The sequence below is a fragment of the Schistocerca cancellata genome, chromosome 3 (assembly GCF_023864275.1).
Source record: "Schistocerca cancellata isolate TAMUIC-IGC-003103 chromosome 3, iqSchCanc2.1, whole genome shotgun sequence".
Taxonomy (NCBI): domain Eukaryota; kingdom Metazoa; phylum Arthropoda; class Insecta; order Orthoptera; family Acrididae; genus Schistocerca; species Schistocerca cancellata.
Window position 1 is genome coordinate 560,845,165 of NC_064628.1, and position 17,830 is coordinate 560,862,994.

The following is a 17,830-nucleotide window of genomic DNA, read 5'->3' on the forward strand; positions in this document are numbered from 1 at the left end:
GAATTAATATGGGTAAAGGTTATACTTGACAGCCGAAAAAATTTACTAATTTATTCGTCTTATCGACCCTCCACATAGATGATAATGTTGCTGAACAGTTCCAGGAAAAACTGAGTCTCATTTCAAATAACAGCCCCACTTAGTGGCGACTTCAATCTAAATAGATGTTTAAAGTCGGTCGAAGGCACAAAACGTCGTCCGAAATTGCACTAAATGATTTTTCCAGAAGTTATTTTTAGAAATTTGGTTCATGAGCCCACTCGGAGCGAAAACACCTTAGCTCTCAGTAACAAATGATCCTGATACAATAGGGAGCCTCACAACGGCTACAGGCACTAATGACCACGAGGTAGTTGTAGCGAGACTGAATAACGTGACATACAAAATTTGTATTTAATACACCAAAAGCAAACGAAAATACATATTAAAAAGAGATAAAAATTCGCTTGGCACCTTTCTAAGAGATATTCCCCACTCCTCCAAAACTGACTTGGGGCAGATGTTTCTTAAGGTCAAATAAATAGTACCTACGCCAGCTGAGAGATTTGTGTCATATAAATTAACAAGAGACGGAACTGCTCTGCCATGATAAACAGAACAGGTCAACACAGAAACTAGAAATTAAGCGCGGACTTCAATGCTAGTTGCTTTTAATAGTGTGTACAACTAAAATGTAGCTCGAAACATGTCGGACAATCCAAAGAGATCTCGGTCGTTCGCAAAATACAGCAGCGCAAGACACAATCAGTGCACCACTGATCGACAGTAGTGCTAATGTTACCAATGACAGTGCCACTAAAGCGGAGGTTCTGAACACTGTTTTCCGAAATTAGTTCACCACAGAAAATGAAGTAAATATTCCAGAATTCAAATCAAGCATAGCTACCAGGAGAAGGAGGAACTGAAAAGCGCTTTTTCTAGATGTAGAGTAGCAACTCAAATCACAGAATAAAGGGAAGTCTTCTGCCCCAGATCGTAAACAAATTTAGTTCCTTTCAGATTATACTAGTGTAATAGTTCCATACTTACCAATCATATGCAACAGCTCGCTCGGCGGAAGATCCCTACTTGAATCCACGCTGCCAGAAGACTTTCGACACGGTGCCTCTTGCGTGCAAACAGCGTGCTTATGGATACAATCTCGGCTGTGCGAATATATTAGTTATTTTCCGCCAGAAGGGTCACTGTTTTGCAAATGAGAATAAATCATCGAGTAAAAGAGAAATTACATACGGCGTTCCACAAGGAGATGTAATAGGCCCCCTGCAGTTCCTCATCTATACAAGTGATTGAGGAGACAATCTGAGCAGCCCTTTCAGACTCTTTGTAGGTAATGCTGTCATTTATCTTTCACGGGAGATGATAAAAAAGAATTGAAAAATTAATTAGACATGTTATTCGTATTGGGCGAAAAGTGGCAACGATCTATAAATAATGAATGGCTAAATGGTTCAAATGGCTCTGAGCACTATGGGACACAACATCTGAGGTCATCAGTCCCCTAGAACTTAGAACTACTTAAACCTAAGTAACCTAAGGACATCACACACATCCATGCCCGAGGCAGGATTCGAACCTGCGACCGTAGCGTTCGCGCGGTTGCAGACTGAAGCACCCAGAGCCACTCGGCCACTGGGGCCGACTATCAATAATCAGAATGGCTTCGTATCCAAGGAAGGTTATTTGCCTTACACATAATTGACAACAATTTCTGTGATGAACAGATAAGTAAATTTCTGAATGAATGAGAAAATAAACACTTTCCGATTATCATTGGATCAGAGGTCCAAACCTCGCCTGTGTTTACAAGTTTAGTTCAGCCACTATCACACGAACACAGCCAAGAGATAATGAATTGAGTTCTCGCGACTGTGTGGTACTGTTTGAACGTGAAGAACACCTGTGCGGCAGCTGTATAAACAACAGGCTCCCAAGAAATTTCAGCAGTAGACGAGGCATGAGCGCAGGCTGAGGCACATTTAACGAATGAGCCACAGTTGAAATAGCGTCTCTTAGGTTCTGCTTGCGAAGCTGAAGAAGATACTGCCATGCTGCTGCACGTTAGAAACTTGCTTGGCATTATCCTTCTTCTTCGGTTCGCCGCCAAAGGCAAGGTAAGGTTTAGACCCGATAATTTCATGGTCGGAAAAGGTAAAACTAAATTTAAGGCAATAGTAACGTCCCTATCGTGAGAGGAAATGGAAGTACTTCACACTGACTAGTGCTGTAGTATCACTCTCCTAGAACAGTAAATAAGGTGCTGTAAAATATAGTTTAGGGAATATAATGAGTATGTGGCTATTGCAGCGAAAATAAAGCAACATATTGTATGCTTCAATAATGAAAGTCGGACGTTATGTCACACTGTCAAAATTTCGCAATCGCGGGGATGTTCGTATGAATAGTTAAAAGCAGAATGCTTCTGACTGAGTAGAGGTAATAATCTATGATAAGACTTATGAAATTTTTGTTGGTTTTAAGATAAAAAAGTGACTTCATTATGTCGTCCGTAAAGGATGGCGTCATGAGCAGCTGATAACTAAACGCAAATAAATCTATGTTCTGAGTCACACTTCAAACGTTAAAACCAATTAGGCGAGAAAATACTCATTTAAATTCCTGATATTACTGGGGAGCACGATTCGTTCTTCATAATAGCACTTCAAGTAAAAAAATTCTGAACATTGCTAGACATTGCATCTGTTCTTAGCGGTATGTGATGTGTTATGGGGTTTTATCACATTTCACACCTTATAGCTACGAGACATGTGGCTATATCTAGATTAAGTACGAAACAGTTGCCAGAACTTGTTTGTTTAAAGTACTGGACATAACAGGACTTCACTGTGTTGTATGACAGCATATATTATATTTGTTCTAGTATTAAAATGTGACTAGAACGTACAAACGTCTGTATGAGGAGCAGAAAACTTACGATGATAGTTATTAAAATTATGCACATTTAACAATAAAAGACCTGCATAGTAGGAGGAAAAGTTTGGTTGACTATTTTGTTACGTTGATAAAAATTTTTTAATTTATAAAATGCTAGACTTCTCAAATTATTTGTTGTAATAGAAAAACTGCTGCAGAAGACGCACAAATTATATACATTAGACATGAGGATAAGCGTATAAAAGATTAATTAAAAAGCTGTAAACTGAAATTTGTGGTAAATTTATTGAAGTCATAAGTACTTTGTCAGAACATTTGGAAAAATGATTGAGCTTATTTTATTACTGACACTAACTCACTATCCCTCAAATTTTTATCTGATGAATTAAATTTCAAGGTAGCCCTCTGTCGAATGTCCTTTATATCATACTTCTAATATATTATGCAGTAATGCAATGCGATATACATAAAATTAAACGAGCCGTCTCTGCTAACTATTCTCAGCTACAGTTGTAATTAATGTAAATAGGTATGTCTGATACGTATAACATATATACATGCAACAACTAGTAGCAGCATGTGTTTCCTGTTTCTTTACCTCTAAAGACGAAGAACAATCTGTTTACGACATACGTTAATGTTTAGTAAAGGTATCTGTGTTCCTTACTAAGACCAGGAGTATAATTGTGGGATTTTGCTCCGCAGAGGCAAGTATGATTCACTGTAAAGCATATTGGTACAAAAAAGTATGGACTATAATACCTTATTTGTCTACGTAATTCTCTTGTAGATATACAAGACCTTGTAGTGACTAGACTCCTGTCGCGAAGTGTCTTTCTGGAAAATTACATCCCTCGACAGCCACAATATCCTCTTCATTGGCTTCATAACAACTCCAAAAAATTTTTTTGATGTTGGGTAACGAAGGGTATAGGAAGTTAAAGTCTACAACAATTCATACTTTATGTTCCTCTCTTAAATCACTCACAGTGGCTTTTCGTCAGAAGACGCATTATCCTCGTACAAGATGATAAGTATTTTGTGGTTCAGTTCTTTTCTCTCATATTTTGATGTTTGCTTGATTTGGAAAAAAACTGAGATTTTAGCGGTTATTATTTTACTCTTTCAAAGGTAGTAAAATAAGAAAACTACTGTATAAACTTCAGAAAATACTGAACATAAGGCTCCACGAAAACATGGACTTATTTATCTAAGTTCTGCTGAAAAAAATAGAATTTATATTTTTAAATGCCTGTTTCGTCTAAATTATTTAAGCATCTTCAGGGATAGTGGACGGTCTTGTTTCAGAAGGTTTGTCATTACAGAAAATGTTTTCTTCGTTTGATGTTGATCTTGTACCTCCAGAACTATTAACACATGTCAGTACAGCACAAAAGCATATGACACACTTTTACACCGTGATATTTAGTTGAGTACTTCTCAACATAGAGCAAACATTCAGGTTTTCATTTGCTTTTGATCAACATATGGCAACCACCTTTCAACAACTTACTTAAAGGTAACTATTCCTTTAAAATTAACCGCATCGATTCTTCTAATATGCCTTAAGACGTTAGATAATTCGAAATCCTAATATCCACATACCCCTGGGTTCATTTGTTGTTAAAGTTCAAGAACGATCTTTACATGTATCATCTTCACGAAAAGTATGGCCACATTTGAATTTTGTCATCCCAATAATTAAAAGAAGCCTTGTAAATCATCAACCGCTTTCGATGAATTGTTGTTGGTGACAGACCATCCAAATAAGATAATTGTTATTAGTCGTGACTCTTTTAAAGACCTGTATCAACAGGTCTACCCCAGATGAGAATGATGTTTGCCTTCCGCTATTGGGAGTCACATACGAGAACAAAAATAAAATGGAATTGCTGAAATGCTCGGCTTGTGTCATGTTTTTTTTTTTTCTTTTTTTTCTTGTTGTAACAAAACGGAAGAACTAAATATAGTATGCACTCTTCAACTGTATCGTATTCGACTCGTTATGTTCCTGAAAACGGCATTATTTTCTAATGTGAATGTGGGGCTCCTCAGGATACATGTTTGAATGTTGGTACGCATCGCCAAGGTTTCAAATAAAGATGATGAGTCAATTTATTGATCCTCGACTTCAAGCTGCACATTTTCTGCCTGAGATTGCGTTGGTGTCAGATTTTCCTGTCTTTCCTAGATAATATGTCCTCTATTAAGTGCGTAATTTGGGTGTCTTGATTACATAGAGAGCACTCTTCCCTGTTAAGTCACAGAATGAATACTGAGTTTTTTAGATAATGTCATTGGGCTTGTATGGTCTGTTTATTGTATGTCATAACGATAACAGAGGGTTCGACATTCAGTCCCAGCTAAACTGCCTGTTATCGTAATACTTTATAAGATTTACGTTTACGGTAATGAACTGAATTAGTGAAAAATGCAATGATGCTGATAACATACTGGCTACAGACTTTCTCTTTTGTGATTATGGTTGATGATGAAAAATGGCTTTGACATAAACCTACTGTAAGCAGGCTGTTTAGGTTTCCTTATTAGTCACGCGACGTAGCGCTCTGTATGAAAATCACTGGCTGTGCTGTGTGCAGTCTGTGGCTAGTTTGCATTGTTGTCTGCCAGTGTAGTGTTGGGCAGTTGGCTGTTAACAGCGCTTAGCGTTGCGCAATTGGAGGTGAGCCGCCAGCAGTGGTGGATGTGGGGGAGAGAGATGGCGGAATTTTGAGAGCGGATGATCTGGATGTGTGTACATCAGAGACACAGTAAATTTGTAAGACTGGATGTCATAAACTGCTATATATATTATGACTTTTGAACACTATTAAGGTAAATACATTGTTTGTTCTCTATCAAAATCTTTCATTTGCTAACTATGCCTATCAGTAGTTAGTGCCTTCAGTAGTTTGAATCTTTTATTTAGCTGGCAGTAGCGGCGCTCGCTGTATTGCAGTAGTTCGAGTAACGAAGATTTTTGTGAGGTAAGTGATTTATGAAAAGTATATGTTATTGTTAGTCAGGGCCATTTTTTGTAGGGATTTTTCAAAGTCAGATTGCGTTGCGCTGAAAATATTGTGTGTCAGTTTAGTGTTGATCAGAATAGGTAAAGAGCGAAATGTCTGAGTACGTTCAGTTCTGCTCAGCTGTTTGAAAATCAAATAATGTAAGAGGTTCATCAGCACAGTAATTCATTAATTTTTCTAAGGGGATGTTACACTACCACTATGACTTTACGTATCAGAGTAATGTCTCGTCAAAAGCAGCCTGATACAGACTAAACATCGCTTGGCAGTGAACCTAGAAGAGATAACCCTTGTTACCTCTATGGATATGTTTCATTAAAGCCACTTTAGGCTAGAATGATGGAATGGTGTGGCATAGTCTCTTTTACATTCTGAATATTGTATTTAATTAAGAGAGAGTATCAGTGAGAACTGATTATTTTTTCTCTTTTTATTTGGTGAAACTTTTCATATGACTAACTTTGGAAGATAATCCACAGGTCTTCATAATGTCGTTGAACCATCTATATTGACATACGTGGAACTTCTTGTAGCCCATTCGTATCTGTAAGGTAGTTTCTAATAAAGGTTTAGTAAACTTGTTTGTCCAAGACATATTCAGTAGATATCAATTACCGAGGGTGACAGAGTGATCCACAGTAGTTTCCACATGAATCTGGAGAACGTGATGCCCAATCAAGTACAGGACTAGAGATCAGTATTTACAAATAACTATTCTCAGATATCACATTTATGTCATTGAATAAAGATAATGTTGCTGTTAGTAAATCACCTATATAAGTCGTAGTAAATATGGAATTTGTCTACAGGCTGAGGACATACTGGTGACCGTGGATGAGGGCACGCTGCTGGGAACCACAAAAACCAGCCTCTACAACACGACGTATACGGCCTTCCTTGGAATCCCATACGCTGAGCCGCCGCTTGGAGCGCTGCGTTTCGCTGTGAGTTTACTGCCAGCAGACAGTGATAAGTAACAACCTGGTGCTGACTAACACTAAGGGTGGCTAGCACCAACTAGGAGTAAGTGAAAATAAAGTCGATAGTACTGAACTAAAGGAGTAAATTACTACAGGAGTAAATTTTTCATTTACTTCCGAAGTCAATTTATTCACTCCATTACTGGTGGAGAGCACCATTGAAAATTACGCTACTACGTTAGTAACTGAAGGAGGAAATAAGTCCAAAATTTACTCCTAGGCAGTAGTGGGAGTAAAGTAAGAGAGCAAGGTGCGACCTTTGAGTTCTGTATTTTACGTGTCGAACTCTATGGATTACCTGGACAACGAAGAACATATGGAAATTGAGGAAGAGCCGAACATCCCAAGAATGAGGGTTGTAATGGAGAGAAGTGACCCAGTGACTTCAAAGCGTGGTTTTGGTATCGTAAGGAATCATTTGAGCTGTTGCTTGATATGCGACCGTACATTCTCAAACCGCCGCTCCCAGCAATCAAGTACAGTGGCTTCATTTCTGTCAAGTCATTTACAAGTCCGTCTACAATATCGCAGAAGGAACATTCAGCTTCTCGTAACCCTAGTACATGACCTCGTTCAAACTCAATAAGGTGTTAATAATGGCGTCTTCGTCACCTTGAAGGTATAAGCTCACCACGTCCAATTTCGAAGGTAACTAACGCTCATGACATGATTTGCGCCCTCACAGTGGTGCTACTAGCGCCATTCTTACGTGACTGGTGCGAAATTGTATTAAGTATCATCAGATGTAGAAACATGCCTATCAATTTTCGTTTACGTCCCTCAAATCCTTGTGGGTACTGTGATTACTTTTGTCGGTGCATTTTGAATAAAAGCGTAAAAATCCAAAGTAGTCCGTCGCAAAGACTGGGATTTATATAGCCGTCATTTGCGGGCTATGTGGCAAGCCACCAGCTTGTTTTAGGTCAGTCGAAATATACATAAAACATATATAGAATCCAGGAGAAACAACGATATCTCGTCCAGCCCCTAGGGAGAATTAGCTGTAAAAACAGAGATGGATCTTGTGAACTGAGAACCACGAAAGGAAGCGGCTAGCCATCAACAGTCACGTAACAGATGCACACTAAGATGGGCCATACGACAAATCCTACCGCTATAACGTCTGTTGAACCGTAATGCTGCTTACTCGTGGTGCAAATGCCGTATCTATAAACTTAATAACCGACGAAGTTGCCCCGACCGTTCTACCTCTAAAGCTAATTGCATCTACACACGGACTCTTCCAAGGGAACGGAAGTCAACACATACATCGCAAAATGGTGGCAATTGCTACACTATTGGTAGTCACGAAGTGAACACCCCACTAAGAACTACAACGAAATGGGACTGAGGAAGAGCACCTCAATAGTTTAGTAACCGCATACGTGGCACAACAGTGTGCCTCCTCATGTAAAAAGATCCCTGTAACCAACTAGACCGACTGTGGCAATGCGAATCGTTCCTAAAACTTTCGGTAGAGGGTTGGTTAACGTACGGCGGCACCTGTTCCCTGAATGTGAGTGAGGTCAGTATTCCTACTATCCGGCGCTTCCAGATGGAAGAGTTTTGTCATGACTGGTTGTCCTAATGCTATCAGTAGCTCTAACGGAATATCATCTACTCCAGGGGCCTTGTTTCGACTTTGGTCCTTCAGTGCTCTGTCAAATTCTTTGCGCAGTATCATATATCCCATCTCATATTTATCTACGTCCTCTTCCATTTGTGTAATATTGCCCTCAAGCACATCTCCCTTGCATGGACCCTCTATGTACTCCTTTCACTTTTCCGCTTTCCCTTCATTGCGTATGACTGGTTTTGCGTCTGAGCTCTTGATATTCTTACAGGTGATTCTCTTTGCTCCAAAAGGCTCTTTAATTTTCCTGTAGGCTGTTACTGTCTTTCCCCTAGTGATGTGCGCTTCTAAATCCTTACATTTGTCTCTAGCCATTCCTGCTTAGCTACTTTACATTTCCTGTCAATCTCATTTTTAGACGTTTGTATTCGCTTTCGCCTGCTTCATTAAAGCAATTTTATATTTCTTTCCTTTCATCAACGAAAATCCAATATGTCTTGGGTTACCAAAGATTTCTAGTAGCCCTGGTCTTTTTACCTATTTGATCCTCAGCTGCCCACTATTTCATCTGTCAGAGCCGCTCCTTCTTTTTCTATTGTATTCCTTTCCCCTGTTCCTGTCAATCGTTCCCTAATGCTCCCTCTGAAACTCTCTACTCCCTCTGTTTCTTTGTGTTTGTCCAGGTCCCATCTCCTTAAGAGGCTACATTTTTGCACTTTCTTCAGTTTTAATCTACAATTCATAACCAATAAATTGTGGTCAATGTCCACATCTGCCCCTGGAAATGTCTTACAATATAAAATCTGGTTCCGAAATGTCTGTCTTACAATTACGTAATCACCTTCCGGTGTCTCCAGGCTTCTCCCACTATACCACCTTCGTTCACGGTACTTAAACCGAGTGTTAGCTATGGTTAAATTATTCTCTGTGCAAAATTCATTCTTTTCCCCCTATCCATTTTCACCTGCTATCCTTCCTTCTCTTCCTTTTCCTACTATAGAATTCCAGTCACAATGACTGTTAAATTTTCGCTTCCCTTAACCATCTGAATAATTTCCTTCATCTCATCACACATTTCTTCAATCTCTTCATCATCTGCGGAGCTAGTTGACATATAAACTTGTACTGCTAAGGTGGGAGTGGGCTTCGTGTCTGTCTCGGCTACAATAATGCGTTCACTATGCTCCACTATGCTATTCACAATAGCTTCCCCACGTTCCAACTTTTTATTCATTATTAAACCTACTCCTGCATTACCCCTATTTGATTTTGTTCTTATAACCCTGTATTCAACCAACCAGAAGTCCTGTTCCCCTGATACCGAACTTTACTGACTCCCACTATATCTAACTTTAATCTGTCCGTTTCCCCATTTAAATTTTCCAACCTATCTGCCTAATTAACGGATCTGATAATCCACACTCCGATCAGTGGATAGCAAGTTTAATTTCTTCTTATAACGAAATCCTCCTGAGTATTCCACGGCTGGAAATCTGAATGGGGGCCTATTTTTCCTCCGCGATATTTTGCACAGGATGATGCCATGGTCATTTAACGATACAGTAGAGCTGCATGTCCTCGGGAAAAATTACGGTTGTAGTGTACACTTGCTTTCAGTCGTTCGCAGCACCAGCACAGGTTGATGTTACAAGGCCAGATCAGTCAATCATCCAGACTGTTGCCCCTGAAATTAATGAAAAGGTTGCGGCCCTCTTCATGAACCCAACGTTGGTCTGGCCTCTCAACAGATACCATTCATTCATGGTTGCACCTACGGTACGGCTATCTGTGTCGCTGAGGCACACAAGCCTCCCCACCAACGGAGTTCATAGGGGGAGTATAGGATCAAAGTATGAATATTACCAACTTCCTGCAGCTTAAATAAACGAAACAAATCGTTTGATTATTTTCGCATTATATGTGGTCTATGGTGCGTCTTAATGGGCTGGTGGCGGCTCTATTTAATTCATGAGCCATTCCTGAGAAAACCTGAAAAATATGGTTTTGAGTTCCAAGACGACTGAGCACAGCATATGATTGAAATTGTCGCTACAGGCCTATAGTCCTAAGATCCTGATCTCGAGAAACCAGGAAAATTTTCTTGATATCTTTATCCGCTTCCGAAATCTATCGCTTGTTCCTTTGCCCCGCATTTTGCGCCGGGTTGGCGTGGTTAAATCGGATTTGGCATGTTAATGTGAAGGGGTGGCCGGATGCCCCACCTGCCGCCACCCCGTACCCCCTGGGAGGAATCAGATAAATGTCTGTGAATTGTGTAACTGAGGCGGGACGTGGGGACCAGTCCGGTATTCACCTAGAGGGATGTGGAAAACCGCCTAAAATCCACATCCAGGCTGGCCAGCACACCGGCCTTCGTCGTTAATCCGGCGGGCGGATTCGATCCGGGGCCGGAGCGCCTATCCGAGCCCAGGAAGCAGCGCATTAGCGCTCTCGGCTAACCTGGCGGGTCGTTATATGCTTCCGAAATACGGAGGTTCAAATTTACTCTACTTGTTCACGTAAAATACGCACGTAATATCGGGTGTGAGGCAAAAACGTAGTTTATGAAGTGACTTATCGAGGAGGAATATGTTGTAGACTGCCTCCGTTATCATCATAAGGGTTCTGGGAGCACCATGTTATAGAACCAAAACACAAGACAAATTTTTCTGCACGTAAAATCCGGTCTGGGGTGTAAAATTAATTTGGTCTTCTTTGAATTTCACGAAGAAAGGTATCAAAATTTTACTGACACATAAACTGCTTTTCATGTGAATGGCGTGCCATGCTGTAGCAGAAAAAAGATCCAACAGAAAATGCTCTTAACGGAGCAGACAAAAAGTGAACATGCTCCTGTTGAATATGCTCCTGCACAGTGGGAGTGGAACATAGTTGGCAGTGACAGAACAGTGCTGGGAAAGGAGTGAAGGAGACAGCGCCTGAGGGACATGAATAAAGAGAAGTGGGTGAGAGCCACTGACAAGGACAGTCCATTTATGAGAATGACAAGGAGGAAGGGAGAGACACTGATAGTAGAAGAGGCAGCAATAGTGCTACAGGATCAGTGAGATAGTTGCACTAAGAAATAGAAAAAGGGAGACAGTAGTGGGACGGAATGAAGGAAACTGTGGCTCTGAGACAGGAGACAGTGACATACAAGAAGGTAATGACAATGAGTTGGGTTGAACGAATCAGTGAGAATGGGCAAGGGGGATTGAATAAGTACAGCGACGTACCTCGCAGGACTAATGGGTGAGAGCGAGTTATAGTTAGCAGCTTTTTGCAGTGAGAGGTGAGTTGCATATTTAACAGAGCGCGAATAGTTTTGCATGCCAAAATTTTTGAAGGTGTTGAGGAAAATAGAATGAGGAGCTTGTACCCCACTTTTCAGTCAGTCTTTCAAGAAAAAGCGTAATAGATTTTTTTACGCTCCGAAAGGAGTATTTTTCCGCTGGTGAATTTTATGAATTACGTATTTCCTCATGATGAACATCCTTCCACCCCCAACATTCGACAGTCCTCTGTTCAGCCAAGCTGTATCCAATGTATCCAATTAATTGAGAAGGTATTTAGATACCACAGAATTATGCTACTATCCACATGACCGCAAAAAATCTGGGACGAATTAGAAAATAATACTTTATTATGAATGTTATATGTGCCACACCAGGAAACGGACTGATTCCGAGTGAAAATAAAAAACATTCTACAAGGTAAATCTTGTAAATGAAGAAATAGTACCCAGCCACTGCCAATGATGCTATTTATTTAGAAAAATAGCGCCGTTACTGGTTTTGAACCGACATCTTCATCTTCAGGCTGCTGTTCACGTTGGTATTGGATTTGTTGTTCTTCACATTACCTGTACGTTCTTTTCTTTTTTTTCTATAACTAACGTAAGGAACAATAAACATAATATAAACTTTAACAGGCATCTAAAGATCAACCTGTTGGCTAGAAACCGATAACGGTGCTGTTAGCGTAAATAGATAGCATTATTAACAGTGCCGGTTACTGTTTTCTTATTGGAAAGAATCAGCTGCTACTTTATATGCAGCCACGGCATCATAAATGCCAGTTTTCGATAAAATAGCAGGAAGAAAGAGTTAGTCGCAAGTGTCATTAAGATTGAGGTACTGCGTTTTATTTATGGTAATACAAATCAGAAATACAGCGTTAGGTTTTTAACTAATAGAAAACTATATGGCTAGCGATTAAATTTTGAAAGTTCGAGTGAAAACACAGCTACGTACAAAAACCATTTGCCATCTGCTAACGCATTTTTCAGACTTGAATGGGGTACCTGTAAACTCAGTCTCTAACTACCTGGCAGAGTGTGTTTGCTCATGCTACTTCTATTGCAGCAAGTGAAGCACCACTGTCCGAATGTCCTTACGTCCACATAAAGGGGGACGCCGACACGGCATACCATAAATTGATACTATACCAAGTTATCTTTATCCTCCATATCCAGGAAAGCTATAGGACCAGTTAAGAGACCTGTAGTGGAAGTCGAATTTGCTTTAGCAAAATTTTTATTTGGTCTGAATTTGAGCAAGACGTTTCAAAAGTTACTTGCCTTTAACAGAACTCTTAATTTGTTACTTTAAGTGAAACTGAGGTACGTCACAATTAATCTGCGTTTAGTAGAACGTTATACTCGAATACGAACATAAAAAACATAAACAGAGGAATAAAATTAATACCGTTTCGAATAAGCTTTGAGAAGTTGGCGAGAGTAAATCTTTGGGAGGAACCCTATGAAAGGGAGACTGCATGGAAGCTACTGCACCAAGATATCCTTATGTGTGCAGCTCGTTGATACAAGATAAGAGATCTAAATTCAAATCGTAATTAAGTCAGCAAGTTGGGTTGCACATCCAAAATATATGAGAAGCGCTCGGATTGCCGATTGTACTGCCATGGATTGTGAAAATTTACTTCTGCTCGAAATCAGCAGAGTGTTGTAAAATAGCCATAGATGGACGGCAGCTCCTGCCTCTGACGGAAAGCGCCGGTATCGCTCAAAACTCCATCCCCGACTCTCCCAAAAGTTCTTGCCTCCTACCAAGCTTCCCACTCTCAAACATTACAGCAAGAGGGGCTAACATGATGGCTGAGGAATACCGCAAAATTTTCGAAAAATCGGGGAAAAGACAACATACACGAAGGAATTTAACCTTCACAAAGTTGCTACAGGATTGATATCAAGCTATTTGTGACTTATCAGTCACTCCAACGCCTCCGCTAGCACGAGGGCATCATTCCTCAAGACTCGAGCACTGAGGAGCCTAATTATCGTACTCACTATTTCCTGGCTCGGCGGGGCATATGTTTACCATTGCCGCCTTGGCGCTCCTCGCTAACACACAACGGACAATGATATGTGTACGCAACCTGAGTCAAGTCTAAGGACGTGCAAGAGAGTACCGACAAACAACTGCACTGATAACACGTTTTATGATAATACGACACTTAAACTCTTTTCCATTTCCATTCTGAATATGACGTACAAGGAGACTATAATGAAACGAACATTTATCTTGTAGATATAACTCAGGCATTCCTGATAATGAATCAACTATATTTTTTCTTTTTCTGAGTCTTCAGTCTTCTGACTACTTCGATGGGGTCGACCACGAATTCCACTCCTGTGTGAAGTTTCTTGTTTCTGAGTAACACTGATAACCTCCATCCTCAATCATTTGCTGGATACATTCCAACCTCTACAGTGTTTAGCCCTTATGGCTACCTGTAGTAGTATGGTAGTTATATCCTGATGTCTTAATGGGCGTCCCACCATCCAATTCCTTCTTTTTGTCTGTGTTTCCCACATGTTACTTTCCTCGCCGATTATTTGGGGAACCTCCTAATTCCTTACCTCATCAGTCCACCTAATTTTTAACATTCTTCAGTAGCACCGCATGTCAAATGTTTCTATTTTCTCCTCAACCGGTTTTCCTGTAGACCATGTCTCAGTGCCATACAGTGCTGTGTTCCAAACGTACATTCTCAGAGATTCCTTCCTCAAATTAAGGCCCATCTTTCATGCTAGTAATTGGTCAGGAATGAGTTTTTGTCAATGACAGTCTTTTATGTCTTCCTTGCTCAGTAAATCACGGTCTATTTTGCTATTTAGGTAAAAGAATCCGTTAACTTCTCGACTTCGTGATCCTCACTCACTACCTTCGTCTTCGATTGATTCTCAGTCCATACTCTGTACTCATTAGACTGATCATTTCGTTTAATACATACTATAATTCATCTTCACTTTTACTCAGGACAGCAATGACGTCATCGAATCTTAGCACTTATATTCTTTCACCCTTAACTTTTATCCCTCTCTTGAATCATTCTTTTATATCTGTCATTGCTTCTTCGATGTACTGAATCACCATCAGGGTTCAAAGACTACATCCCTGTCTTACACCCTCTTTAATACAAGCGTTTCGACTTAGTCTTCTACTCTTGTTGTTCGTGTTGTGTTGGCTACTGTGGGAGTCGGCACCGACACACACAAGGAAGGAGAGAGGTTGAAATGACAGATGGCAGGAATCCAAACTGTTCTTACATTAAACTTTATAATTAATAGGACACTTTATTTATGAAAAGAAAAGAAACATGACTTAATTTCTTGTGCGTCCTATGTGCAATTATATTTATCCACTATCACTACTAGCATAACGTAGGCTAAGAACTGTTTTCCTATCACTCCGTGTTGATGCTCTCGAAGATTGCGACTGAACTTGGCACGACCAGCCAAGTCAGCACTGCCAGGGGAGGGGAGGGGGGGGGGTCACTGAAGTCTGTCTTCGCGGAGGCGTGGCGCTGCCCGCTCTTTCCATTGGTACGCGGGTCAGCGCCTTCTTGATGCCGTTCCGCAGCGCCTAGTTGGTTGGGGTGCAGTCGATGCTTCAGGACAGCACAGATCCTTCTTGGTTCTTGCACTTTATATATATTACCCGTCTTTCCCTACAGCTTACCGCTATTTTCCTCAGAATTTCAAACATCTTGCATAACATTACACTGTCGAACGCTTTCTATAGGTCTCATGAATGTGTCTGATTTTTCTTTAGTCTTGCTGCCGTTATCAATTGCAACGTCAGTATTACCTCTCTGATGCCTTTGCCTTTCCTAAGGTCAAACTGATTATCATCAACACATCTTCATCTTTGTTTTTCGTTATTCTGTATATTATTCTTGTCAGCAGCTTCGCTGCATCAGCCGTTAATCTGGTTGTACGATAATTTCCGTACTTACCGTCCGTTGCAAGCTTTTGAATTGTTTAGATGATGTTTTTCCGGTTGTGTGATGATGTATCGCCAGTCTCATACAGTCCACACACCAGCATGGAAAACTGTTTTGTTACCACTCCCTCAATGAATTTAGAAATTCCGCCTTATTTGTTTTTAACTTGTCGAAAGCTCTTTTAAATTCTGATGCTTATAGTGGATACCCTATCTCTTGCCTCTCGACTTCCCTTTCTTCTTCTGTCACGTCAGCAGACGCTTGCCACCTATCTGCTCTCTTCTCTGTATTTAACAGTGGAATTCCCATTGCACTCTTAATGTTATCAACCATGTTTTTGGTTTCAGCGAAGGTTTTTTGAATTTTTCTGTATGCTGAAAATCATTTCTTTATCGATATCTTCACATTTTTCATGAAACAGTTTCGCCTTAGCTTCCTTGCACTTCCTATTCCTTTCATCCCTACGTGACGTGTGGTTCTGTATTCCTACATTTCCCTTTAGATTATTCTGCTCCCTTCTTTCGTCGACCAACTGAAGCACTTTCTCTATCACCCAAGGTTTCCTCACAGTTGCCTTATTTGTGCTTTTGTTTTTCTTTCCAACCTCCGTGACTGTACTTTTTAGATATCTTTTCAACTGAAGTGCCCTCTGAGCTGTTTACTACCGCAATATCAATTGCCTCAGCGAACTTCATGCGTGTCCCTTCATTCCTTAATACTTCCGTATCCCACTTCTTCTCGCATTAATTCTACCTGACTAGTTTCTAAATCTTACGCCAACTCTTCAACATTAGTACATTGTGACCTGAGTTTGTATCTGCTCCTAGGTACTATTTACAATTCACTACTTGAATCGGAATCTCTGCCCGACGATGATGTAATCCAAATGAATCGCTGATTGCAAAAACCTACGGCCACATTTGGTGAAAACTGAGTTAAAGGCAAAAATGCGTACTCTGCACGTAGCTCCACCAGACTGTGCATGAAAACAGCCTAAGCTATCGTTTGTTGCCGTTCAAACAGAGATAGAAAGTTTGAGCAGAGTGCAGAAAGTCCCAAGTCCAGGACTTCGGTTATTTTTCTTCTCAACTGTTGGCACTACAGTAAAGTGTGGTACAGCTGTATGGCAGAAATTGACATTGTGGATTTTAGTATTCTTGTGAAAATGGATGTAGTGGCGTGTACCAGCAGTTATGAGAAGAAAAGGGTGAAACATTCTCCGGAATATCAAAGAAATATTATGAAGAAAGCTAAAATTTATGGAGAGGAACATGTGAACCAAAGAAGCAAAGAAATTCCGAAAAAGGTGACAGGAGAAGACTGCAAGTGTCGAAGAAGCTGTTTTAGTGTTATTGCAGAAGACAACAGAACTCGAGCTTTAGAACATTTTCTGGACATGGAATTCAAGAATGACCAGGACCTATCGCTGCAAGGAATGATCACAGCTAGTGATGTGAGAAGACCCCGCCCGAGAAGTAGGAAGGGGTGCAGTCGTGAAAAGTCTTTTAGCTACTGTGTCCTTATTGGAGACAAACGATTTCAGGTATGTGGAAAATTTTTTCTAAGTATTTATGCAGTAACTGATGCGAGAGTTATAGGAATTCACAAACTGCTGTGTAGTGGGCAGACACCGAAAAACGGAAGAGGGAAAAGTAAGAGTGTCAATGCTATGCTGTCGAGGAAACTGTCAAAATTAGAGATCATATCAGATCATTCCCCATTAAGGAAAGTCATTATAGCAGCCGCACTATGCACTACCTTGACTGTGAACTACCTGTGAAAAAAATGCACCAACTTTTGATTGCTAAACATCATAACTCACCAGTGAAATACAAGTACTATAATCATCTTTTTCGTGAAAACTTTTCACTTGCTTTCGGAAGACTTAAAGTGGACACTTGCTGCGCCTGCGAAGAGTTGGCGTTAATGATTAAGTGAAAAACATTCAATGTAGCGAAACGAGCAGCAATAGCAGAGAAGATAGTCTATATCCGAAGATGTAAGAAGTTTTATGCTGCTCTGCAAGATGGGAAAATACATTCGGAGACTAATCTTAGAGCAAGTGCTTCGTGTTTCGGATGCATGCGAAATGTTGAAGTTCGTGT

At 40.3% G+C, this 17,830-nt stretch overlaps 1 protein-coding gene across 1 annotated transcript in view; it reads left to right on the forward strand.

Moving 5' to 3' along the window:
- Positions 1-1,957: 1,957 nt before the first annotated feature.
- Positions 1,958-17,830, forward strand: part of LOC126175410 (juvenile hormone esterase-like) — an 81,918-nt gene continuing 66,045 nt past the window's right edge. Inside the window, 2 exon segments of the mRNA XM_049922205.1 lie at positions 1,958-2,114; positions 6,734-6,868. Coding sequence (XP_049778162.1) covers positions 2,049-2,114; positions 6,734-6,868 — 201 coding nt within the window. The 5' untranslated portion in view covers positions 1,958-2,048.